General features: G+C 40.0%; 1 protein-coding gene across 7 annotated transcripts in view; it reads left to right on the forward strand.

Annotated features, from left to right (window-relative positions):
• Window positions 1–12,382, forward strand: part of inpp4b (inositol polyphosphate-4-phosphatase type II B) — a 190,901-nt gene that overhangs the window by 132,165 nt on the left and 46,354 nt on the right. For all 7 annotated transcript variants that reach the window (XM_085409653.1, XM_085409654.1, XM_085409655.1 and 4 more), the window contains one exon: window positions 8,977–9,081. In XM_085409653.1, the coding sequence (XP_085265779.1) occupies window positions 8,977–9,081 (105 nt within the window). The remainder of the gene's footprint in view (window positions 1–8,976; window positions 9,082–12,382) is intronic.

Consider the following 12,382-nt stretch of genomic DNA (forward strand, 5'->3'; position numbering starts at 1 on the left):
TAAATTAAAGTCTATATGTTATTTACAGTAGAACATAGAAATCAAATCAAATGTTTAAACTGATAAAATAAGGTCTTGATGGCAACAGTATATCTGAGAAATGTTGGGATGGGGTCATGTTTACCACTGTGTAGCCTTTTCTTTTAACAATAGTCTGTAAACATCTGGGAACTGATGAGACCAGCTGCTGGACTTTTGAGAGAGTAGTAGATGCAGTAAGCGCTCTAGCATTGTCTTCCTGAAATATCCAAGACCTTCCCTGAAAAAGACGTTGTCAGGATGGGAGCATGTCGCTCTAATACCTGTATATACCTTTCAGCATTGATGATGCCTTTGTAGATGTACAATCTGTCACTTCCACAGACGCTAACACACCCCCATATCATTAGAAATGCAGGCCTTTGACCTGAGTGCTGATCACAAGCTGGATGGTCCCTCTCCTCGTTAGTCTGGAGGACGTGCCATGCATGACTTCTTCTTTGCGTGATAGTGCTTTAACCTGCATTTATGGATGACGCAGTGCAGTGATTTCTATGAGAGAATCCAGCCTGTTTTTAATGAAGTGCTGCCCGAGGACCTGAAGATCACCAGTATCCAATATTGACTTTGGGCCTTGTCCCCTTGCACACAGAGATTTCTCCATTTTCTCTGATTTTTTCATGAAGTTTTTCCACAATTTGTAGATGCAGATTTTTCAAGGTTGGTGAACCTCGGTCCATCTTTACTTCAAAGATGCTGATTTCATACTCAATGAATGCCCCAGTTAACCTAATTATGTGTTACTCTGAATGTTTCTTTTTAGTACTACTTACTTTTGTTGACCCAGTTCCAACTTGTTTAAAACATTTTTTCTGTTTTTCTTGAAATACTCAAGTTCTCATGTTAAACATTTGACATGTTTTTTGTGTTCGAATTAAAATGTGGATTTATGAGATTTGCAGATCATAGCATTCTGTTCTTGTTTACTTTTTACACAGCGTCCCAACATTTTTCAAATTGGTGCTATAGAAAACAAAATCCAAAGGTTTTGAAATTGCACATGGTTACAATAAAGAAGAGAAGTAGTTCTCTGGGAGGTGGATGAGTTTCCATGTTCAGGTCCAACATTCTTCCAATTTTTAAAACCACTGACCTCAGTGAACAAATCATTAACTGCATTCCATTAATAAATGACTCATCCCTGCTTGCACTGTTTACCAGCTGGTGAGTTAAAGGTGCAGTCATAGTCCTGTTAGTGTTAAACCTTCGCTACTGTCTGCAATCTCCTCTCTAAAATGTCAGCCATCCCTTTGGTGAAACGTTAGGCCTCTGAGCCTTCGCTTATGGGATAACTACAGCTTAAGGCCCAGAGCTGAGTGTTTAAGGCAGTGTCATATATCTGTGTGGCTGACAGTAAAGCCTACTCATTGTGGAGATAGCAGGGCAGGTGGACATGATATTTTTTCCATAATATCTGTATTAGGACAGCCATCTTTACAGTCTGCTCCCTCCAGGTAAAGATGTTCACATACATTTTCTGTTTTGCAGGTTAAAAATGAGGACCGAATGTTAGATAAACCACAAATTGGTTAAAAGAAAAGAAAGTGACGTCAGACATGACACACTTGTTTAAATCATAGTCCTGTCCAATGTTCCCTCTAAGCTGCGCACGTGCGCAATTGCGCACTGCTGGCACGGTCTCTGCGCACAGAAAAAAAATCAAACCTGAATTGAAATTAAAATTAATACTTTAACAATTCTATTTTGCAGTGTTAGTCAGTGAGTGACTGGCTGCTCCCGTATGGGATTAGACGATGCCACCTTATCCCATAGTCCAGCCGCTGATGTGATTCACATTCGTATATACGCAGCTAATCAACGTCGTTGACAGGCTATGACAGCGTCCTTATGTGCCGACACCGGTGTTTTAGCTAGCAAAACAGCGTGGCTGATGTGGAGTGAAGCCACGGTAATGACAACGTGTACAACCATTGGAGATGTGAGCAGGACAGACGGAACAATTGACGAAAAAAGTGTGGACTTTATACCAGTTTTTAAATTGTGTTGATTGGCCAAGTAAATCCAGAGTTATGATAAAAATATATCTGCAATGTTTGGTTTTCTTCCTGAATACTATCGTTGTTTATATTTACTTCAGGAAGAAACGATAAAATCAGCATTTTATCAGGAAAACGCTCGAAAGCACTCTCCACCTGTGAGCAAAGATGAAACCAAAACACACCCCCACCCTTTAGGAGTGACAGCGGTTTTGAGATGTGAGAGATTTGCGACGTTTAGCGCAAATCTTGTGTAGTTAGTCTGTTGTGTAGTCAATAGTTTTGTTGTGCGTTCAGAACAATGAGGTGACTGCTGAATGTTACAGGTGTTACAGCAGTGATACATCTCCTGTTGTCAGGCCTGCGGGTACCAGGCTGTTGTTCTCCTTTATCTCATAGTGGACAGAAATTATTTTTTGGAGTGGCACAAATAATTTGTGTGGCATCAAAATTGATGCAGAACAGCTGATTGTTCTGTAAATAGTTTGAAATGGCTGCATTTTTAGGTAAACAGCTGCAGAAAATGTTGTTGTTTGCATAACTCAGTTACTTTTTTGAAGAAGTAACTATATAATGAATTGCCCAACGTTGGTCATTAAAAAAAAAAAAGAAGAAGAAGTTAAAATTGGAGTTCAACTTATTTTTACTTCCAATAGTGTTAACATACTACACAGGTTTTTTTTTTTTTTTTTCATTGTAAGTGGGCTAAAGCAGTTAATTAAAAGTAGTCTAACATAAATGTAAATGCTGTAATTTGATTATTTTAATAAACCATGTAACTTGGGTGGATTCGATGCTGGCGTGACCACAGTGCACACGTCTGCTGTTGCTCACAGTGGTCCAAGGGACCGCTCAGGGAGTTGGTGTGTTCGCTCAGACACATGAAAAATTAGAGGGAACATTGGTCCTGTCAGACCAATACCACTGCTCACACAGCATGTGTTCAATTCTCCCGTGTCTCTACAACATGGTGTCTCTCTGCATGGATTCAAGAAAGAAAAAAAACCTGCTGTCCTCTCAGCACCACAGGATCACGAACATGATCTGTCGTCTGTCATATGGACAGAAGTACACTGATCTGTAAGACTTCATACATACTGGTTGTTGGCTCTTTTTTAAAATGTTCATTTAGTTGTCAGGCAGACATATAGGATAATGTTCACTCATCTTCTGGAGGAACAAAAAACATAAATACAGAAAACTATTTAAAAGCTCGAAAAATTTGAGTATATAAAAAGAGATGGTAGCTGTGGATCTTGGCCAGTAATTGGTAAATGGCCTGTCTCCAAAAAGTTGATTCTGTTCATCTGGACGTAGCGTTTTGTGGGAGAAACGTTTCGTCACTCATCCAAGTGACTTCTTCAGTCTCAGCTGACTGCAGGTCAGGTCATTCCCCAACTGTCTGTGAATGGTACTCATGGCCATTGATCAGTGGTCTTTGATCAGTGGGTTTTGATCAGTGGGTTTTGGTCAGTGGTTGTTGATCAATGGTCATGAGAATTTGCGTAATTAAGATTAAGGAACTGACCTCCCAGCCCATTGTTCCTTCAGTGGGCTGGTTTCAGTCATTATGCAAATGTACTGTTTATAAGATTGGGGAAACCTGCAGTCAGCTGAGACTGAAGAAGTCACTTGGATGAGTGACGAAACGTTTCTCCCACAAAACGCTACGTCCAGATGAACAGAATCAACTTTTTGGAGATTTACTTCCCTGGATGATTGAGAATGCATCAAGACGTAAATGGCCTGTATTTGTATAGCGCTTTACTAGTCCCCAAGGACCCCAAGGCACATTCAGTCATCCACCCATTCACACACACATTCACACACTGGTGATGGCAAGCTACATTGTAGAGGCGAACTCCCAACTCTTGAGCCACGATCGCCCCCAGGGGCCCGTTCTTCGTACGTCGCTTACTACATCCAAGATCAAATGACACATCCAAGACCAAATCATCGCGCTAACCGTGAGCTCGCTAATCCGGTTCTCCGAACACACCTGCTGTTGACGATTAGTACAGCTGGATGAAGTAATGTGAGATCACTGGGTGTCGTAAAAGGGGCTACGCATCGATAGTAGAAACATTGATCGGCAACCCTCTGATTGGTCGGCGAAAATGTCGAAGGAGCGCGCTCGGTATTTTTCGGCAGCAGAGCAAGAACTCTTGATTGAGGGATTTCAGGAGTTTCAGAGTTTAATCAGAACGCAAGGGAACACTGCAAAGGCTGCAAAAGCAAGGAGAGAGGGCTGGCAGGAAGTTGCTGACAAATTAAACTCGTAAGTAATTTAATAATAACAATAATAATGGAGTGGATTGATATAGCGCTTTTCAAGGCACCCAAAGCGCTTTACAATGCCACTATTCAGTCACTCTCACATTCACACACTGGTGGAGGCAGCTACAGTTGTAGCCACAGCTGCCCTGGGGCAGACTGACAGAAGCCAGGCTGCCATATCGCGCCATCGGCCCCTCTGGCCAACACCAGTAGGCGGTAGGGTAAATTTATTGTATTACACTATATTATCCAATATTATATTACATTATATTATATTATAATATGTTATATTATATCCCCTTACAGGACCTACTAGAACATGGGAACAAGTAAAAGTGGAATATAAGAATATGCTACAGAATGGTAATATTTATCACTTATATTGCTTTTCGTCTCTAGGAAAGAGACCCTGAAATAATCTGTTTGTTTGTTCATAACAGCAACCAAGAAAAGGGCAGAGCAAAAAAAAGACAGGTGGTGGTCCTGCACCCCCTCGTCAACAAGTTGGTTAAGTAAATAATACCCTCACGGGAAAATCGATATCTCTCTATGAGCACACTGTCGCGCTGAGCTAAAGGATCCTGTCTATCCCGCAATATACGCTGAATTCTGAAAACTCTCCTTATCAATCTTGCACCTTCCGCAATGGGTGGCTCGCGTATACGGACAGGACATGGCTGCGACAGGCTTCCCAAATCCACCTTCGCTTTTATAGCCGTGGTCTCTCATCTTGATTACACAAAGTAATTTGCAATTACTACTGTGAAATATGAATTACATCTGTAATAATCACATACATGTAATAGAATGTTAATAGTACATTTCCCTTTTTTTAGGAAATGACCTGTATGTATCAATGTCGAATGATTTACTAGTACGTAGTACTGACTGATTGCAGCATTGAAAACTGCTCATGCTTTGGTTTGCACTGTATTTTTAAGCAGAATGTATATTTAGCTAGAAACGGCATCTGTCTATTTTTTCACTTTGATAAAGGGCAGCAAATCTGCCACCTTAGTAAGAAGACATGATTGATTTCAGCGCTCATAAAAATACCAGCCACATCTCCAACGTCTCCAGCTGAGTCATTAGTGTTATCCATTTTTGAGGCAACACATTTCAGCTTGAGTGGGTCAGCAGTTGCACCATTATATGCTGTAATTGAGTTGCAGTGAGTTTGTTTTCATCTCTGGCCTTCCTGCCAAATGATGTTAAAAATTTGTGGCGGGTTACAGGTTTTCTCATCTATCTTCTGTGTCAACATAGATCGTAAATAGTGCTGAGGCTCTGATTGTTGGCTATTGGTCTGTTGCCTCAAGAGTGATTACAGGAGGAGAAGATTCAGTACAGCTTAGTTAAGTTTTCCTAAAGGTGAGTTATGTTGCTTGTCAGATAGAAGAGTTGCAAAGTATGGTTTTAGTCATTATTCTGCAGTTAACACGCTATACTGCCACTCACACACAAATTAAACATGTTAAGTAAACGAATTACTGACACGAGCAATTTGTTACAATAAAATCATTCTAAAACATTTAGAAATTATGCCAGAATTTCACACTCTGGACATTTTTGGTGTTGTTAATATGACAGGAATGTCTTCGACTAACCAGAATATTTTATGAATCCCCTCCTAAATAAGGAATGTTTGTTTATCCTGTAATGCTGATACAAACTGCTGCACAGGAAAGTTTTTATTCTTTCCTGGTGGGTTTTTCCTGGGGAAAAAAGTCACTTCCTCTGGCTTAAAGGAATGTGATGATGTGTTTCCCACATCAGCAAAAGTAGGTTTGTCTGCCCACAGCCTTTGTGTGCAGACAGACTATTAATGTGTCTCAAGAAGCTTGGCATTCATCGACACATCGACACACAAATTCTGGAAAAGTCATCACAAGACAAGCCTTTGCGATATTAAATATAACACTGCTGAATAAAAACACCTGATCGGCCTAATGCTGCAATTGCTTTTATAAAACAGAATGAATAGATGCAGCTTCTCATTTAAACACTCTGAACCATAGCAGGCAAGACCCGACGGTTCAGGCTGTGTGGAAATGGCCCTGAGATAATCCAGCACGTAACAACAAGGTGCAGGGTCTGTAAGTGTCAAGGTCAAAATGGGATATGCCCTCCAGATTGGTTGAGGATGACTGAGCTAAGATCCTGTGGGACTTCTTGGTCTGTCTGGAAGTTGGTCCGTCTGTATCTGGAAGTCATCTGGTGGACAAGCAGAGGAAGGCGGCTGTAGTGATAGAAAGCTATACCACGTGACAGCAACGTGAGGGAGAAGGAACACGAGAAGTTCGAGAAATACCAAGGACTCAAAGAGGAGGTAGAGAAGCTGTGGAGGGTGAAGGCAACAGTGGTCCCCGTGGTAATTAGAGCACTCGGGGAGGTGACCCCCAAACTTGGCGAGCAGCTCCAACAACTAGCAGATTCCAGAAACAACATCCAAGATCTCTGTCCAGAAGTTTGCAGTCATAGGAACACCAAAGATACTGCACAGGACCGTTAACCTCCATGCCTCTGGTAGAGGAGCCGAGCTTGAAGGGGATATATTTATATATTTTATAACTCAATTACTTCTACTTGCAAAGATTGCAGTGCCTCTTTTGCTCGAGTGTATTTGAATGCTCAAAAGGCTAATGACCCCTGTTGGATATGAGCAGCCAAATTGAAGTGTCAGAAAATGATTTTGAGCTTAAATATGAGCCAAAAACAAAGAATGTCATTTGGCAGGAACATTTAATTGGACATTTTGAACAGGGTAGTGTTTGCAAAGGACATAAAGTACTGTGCTCAAAGCATTACACCATAAATTAGAGGTTATTGCAAGGTTGCAAGTCAGCTGATTTTGACTTTGCTGGGTTCCAACTGTGTGTTAAACAGTCTTGATGCACATTAAAAGGTAGGGTATTTTGGTTTAACAGTCCAGTCCATGATGGTGAACATGAAAGAATTAATTACAATAATTTCTTCATAGCTTACAGTATTTTAAAACTGTATGATTACTTTCTGACATTTTATTTAAAGGTTATTGTTTGTTTGGGAAAATTGTCCTCTCAGTTATCTTAAAGTCCTGCGAAATGTGAAACTGTGCTCTATTTTTGGGGCTGTATTCTGAAGTCAGATTCATTAAGTGACCAATTCTGACGGAGAACGAACAAATGTCTTCCGTTTATACGGCATATTGTAGCAATTAAGTTGTAAAAGTCCCCGCATCCGTAGAGGTATATCTGAATCTGCACTGCAGCCACTTCAACAACTTCTAATTTAAATCGATTTTAATTTGCTTTGTATTCCCTTTTGTCACTCAGTCGTGCATTAAATAGATCTCAAGTCACTGAATTGCGCAGGGGTTTTCTTTTCATTGGTAAATCAATCAAGAGAACAATTGATCATATATTTAACTTATCATCTAATGCTTCCTGCCTCTGTGTCTTTGTCCCTTGCCACATGAACTGATGAAGTGAAAAGCCGTGTAATGTAATGTGGTGTAGCTGTAGCAGACAGTAAGGGCTTTCTATAATACAATAGGCTGACAAATGACAAGGCTGCAGACATGATCAAACACTTTGAAACTCAGATATATGGTTTAAAAGTAATAGAACACCGTTGCTTCAAATCAGCAGTGTGACTCTGAAGTGCTGCACTGTATATTTGTAAGTTTTCTCCCCAACAAACACTACAATGTCGACGAAACGTTTTGCACCGTCAGAGGCACCCGTGGGTGCTTTTGGTTTCATTCTATAATACTAAACTTGTTTTTCTACAAAGGTTTGAACTTTGAGAGTGTTTAAACAGGAGAGAAAAGTGTGAAAATGTTCATGCCTGTCTTATAAAAGTGTATAGTGAGGGGTTTTACAGCCTTAAAACATCTATAATAATTGTAAAAAATAAAGTTGGCTACTTCGCCGATTTCACCTATCGCAGGTTATTTTTAGAACGTAACTCCCACAATAAACCACTGTATTGGACAGTGATTATTATTTGCAAACCTTCAACTGCAAATTGACTTTTCTTAGAGTGACTGTTGTCAGTCCAAATCAGACTGCCACTGTTTGGAGATAGATTGGCTCCCGTTGGCCAATCTGTGTAGTTACCATGTGATCGAATAAGGTTGGTGGTGTTGCACCTTAAACTGCAGGTGACCAGTTGGTCACCAGAGCTACTTGTAATCCGTTTCTAACAGATTCAACGCAGTCACCAGTTTTTCATAGTTGCATGGAGTCAGCCATCCTGCTTTTACTTTAGGGTGATGGAGCCATTAGAAACATGGCAAGATAGGCCAGCATGAGACCTTTTGGACTGTATAGCCAGAAATCCTCTGGTCTTCTGAGAAATGTAGAAATAATGATATATCCTGATGCAATCTTTTATTATTTGCATCAGGATATATCATTATTACACTGACAAAGACTGCACACTGGTCAATTTAAATGTATGTAAACGTGAAATAAATACATGTTAATTTAGCAAAGAACTCGGTGTCTTCAATCATTTGTGTAGGAAATGTATCAAAATTTGGTTGTGGTTACTACAAATACCCAGCATAACTTCTACACAATCGCTTTTACAGTACAAGGATTTTTTTTCTTCTTTCTTCTTCAAGATCTTGACCAACACAACCTGGTTTTGTGACATATACTGTTGTTTATGTTTTCAGGTTGCTCATTCAAGCCAAGCTGCTGCAAAGCTCAAAAGTCTCTGGAGTTTATTCCGATAAACCTGCACACCCAGAGGATGAGGGTGACATGCCCCAAAAAAACAGGTACTGCACCTCTGACTTGGACTTGTTTTAGATTCATCATTGCATGTATTGTCTTCAGACGTCCTTTCAAGAGCAATTAGGTTTTGTGTGGGAGAACAGTTTCATTCTAAGTGGTTCTCAGCTCAAGCTGTGCACAACGTAACTTCAAACACGGTATGGAAACATTGTCACCTACTGTGCTTGACTTCTCCATCTGTCTGAGACACTCAGGGGGCTCAGACAGGGAGGTTCTAGGTCATCATCCAGGCTGAAAGGTGAGAATTAACTTGGCCTAAAAAAAAACAGACAAAACACTAATTAAGCCCTTTGCGTTTTTGTGGAGTGAAGGACTAGGCTGTCTCTTCCACTGCTGCTCTGTTGCTGGCAGAGGCTGTTTTTGCCCTGGAACTGTCTCAGCATATTAAGGCAACTAACTACTTCCTGATGATCTGTGAATGGGCTCCAGTGCAACTAAACAACAGATGATTGATGGAAAGTTGAAGACAGGCAAACGTTGAAATACATATCAGTCTTTCTTTAAGGCTTCTGATAGGACAAATAAAAATAGTCAAACAGAGACATTATACAGTTCTGCGACTTTTTATCTAAAAATATTAATATAAACTTTAGAGACACTATTAATTCCCTTCTGTTGGCCCAATTCACACCAGACAGAGATGCTGCAGCTTAAGTGTAATGCAGAGTATACACAGCTTCCACTGGTGTCACAATGTTAAGTAAGTAATGTTGATCCGCGGTGCAAAAGTCTCAATCCATCCATCATTTCTTTATATTTTGCTTTCAAGAAGCCAGACTTTCTTGTAATTGTAGATTTGTGTATGATAAGCCATCTAACTCTGACATATTGAATCAAAAAATGAGGCTTCTAACTGATGAACAGACAACTTGGCACTCCTAACAGCCTGCTGTAAAAACACATCATTTATTTAATTTCTTGAGACTTATTTCATGGCAAACATAACGTGGTTTGACAGATCTAAAGTATCATTTTTGAGACAACAAAGTGATTCTCAAATAACTATTACACAAAAACCTGGGATGGCTCAGCGTGGTGTGCAGTGTGTCCTTAAAAAGTTTGAGGAAAGTGGAAAAGTGGAGGGCAAAAGAAGATGTGACCGTTTAAAAGATTATCTACAGCAGATTAACAGTATCTGAAAGTCATGTCCTTAAGAAAGGACAGGACATGACTGGGAAGAAATCCACCAAAGACCCAGATTTTACACAGGACCTGAGAGATGCACCTGCACATCAAGAAATGAGGGATGGTATTGTGAGTTTTACACAATAACACATTGGCTGAGAGATGTTTCACCAGTCGAATCGCTAGTCAAATCAGACTTTTTAAAGTGCTTTAAAGCACAAAAGTTATGGAAATGTGGCTTTCAGTACTTTGGTATGATTTTACAACTAATCCAAGATGGATGCAGTAAGCCAAGGAAACCATAAAAACGTAGCCTTCGTCTTTCGTGATACTTTTAAGAAGCTCTATTTTACAGTATAGAGCTTCTACAGTATGTATCGATACAGCAACACGACTGGCTCATGGTTTCCAGTTCACTTGCTGATTGTCTCTAATTAGCTCAACATGTGCCAGCTTTCATGCATGTTCATCAGTGGTTATCTGATGTGAATGGTTAAGTGCAAAATTAAGACAGAGAGCCACTGATGAGAAGATTGTCTTTAAAAAATAGCCATCATTTCTGGGTATTAGGCTATCCTCGTGTTTTAATTTATTCTAGCAACCTTTATTGGATGTAAAATTCATTTTTTTCCCTTCAAATTTACTTGATTTGAAAAGGCAAAAGAAAAACCACAAGGAAAGAATATGATTGCAATCAGAGAGGCACAGAAGACAATGAAAACTGGTCCTTAATGCAACTGAGTTTCAGTTTCAACTACAGTGAAGAGCTCTATTTTTCCATTTGATTTTCTGAAGTGATGAAGTTTGGCTATGTAATTTACTCAACAATGCAAAACCATTAATTTTCATTTTGTCTCCCGATCGTTCAGCAAGAAAAGAAAATAGGGAGGAAAGCAACACTTCCAGCTCTAAACAGTATTCATTTGTTTTACTGTGAGTGGCTGTCTTCTGCCTCTAAAATGACAACTATAGAATATTTCCAGCCTAAATGCACAGCTCGGCAAAGCTGAACTGAAAGCATTATTCAGCACTCATTTAGGTCGAGTAAAACAATGCTTTGTCATTGTTAAAAGGGACTGTTGAATGGGTTAAGCATGGATTATAACCAATCATCCTGACTGCCACAACCAGTTTACTCTTTCCAGAAAGCCACTGTCCTCTCAGTATAACAGCTTGCTCCGTTGTTGATTTATTGAGAAACGGTCGGTGTGTGAAAAAGAGCAAGCAAATCGAGCACAAATTGGTCATTGTGCTTGATGTTCTGAAACCCGCCATTGCTTTTCAGTATACTTCTGCTGGGGGGAGAACCAATTAAGGGAACTTGGATATCTGAAAACTCCAGGGGCCAGACATGTGGCAGTCAGGGAGTGTTATGGCCAGGCACCTCAATAATTAATGGAAGAAACAGTGGGTAGTAGCAAAGCCTCGACATCAAACCACTATTGGTCTACAGTGGTGTTGTCATTTACTTCTCTGTGGCAAGACTTGCAACTGTTGTGTCATTAATTTGTGTTTTCAGCCTCTTTTTTTTGGTTAGAATATTATTGTGGACTGTTGTTTTCTCATGGGCGTTCATTAACTGACCAAGCACTAAACCACACCAAAATATTCACCCCCCCCCCCCCCCCCCCCATACCCCCTTCTGTTTTTCCTGCTTTAATTGACAGTTTCAGCCATTACTCATTCAAATCAAGCCCTGTTCTAAGCACCTCTGTGCCGCCTAGCCGTCTGTGAAGTGTTTATTTACTTATGACCCCGGTGTGCAAATTGAAAAGAAATACTGTGACATTGGTTGTCCTTCCAGGTTAACGTGGGACCAGACCAAAATAAAGATGAAAAGATGGCAAGAAGTAGAGCCAAGCATACATAGAGATAATTAGAGGCTGACAGATATGAGATTTGAAAAAATGATTTCAATACCGATATTTGGTGACGAAAATCTGATATATTGTTTTTTCCTTTCACAGAACATAAATAGATTCTCTTAACGTTGGTTATGTGTCGTTATTTATGATTCCTTACTAAGGTAATATGACAGCGCTGTTTAAAAATTATTTTGCTTTATTGAAACTCACGTGATTACTTGTTGCCATTTGTTGCCAACATAGTTTAACAAACTGTTCAACTTCAACACTCATAACATGCTTGAAGGGTGTTTCT

Source organism: Rhamphochromis longiceps, linkage group LG6 (genome assembly GCF_057381845.1).
Source record: "Rhamphochromis longiceps isolate RC_006_pf linkage group LG6, R_longiceps_female_GT1.1, whole genome shotgun sequence".
In the NCBI taxonomy this organism is placed as follows: Eukaryota; Metazoa; Chordata; class Actinopteri; order Cichliformes; family Cichlidae; genus Rhamphochromis; species Rhamphochromis longiceps.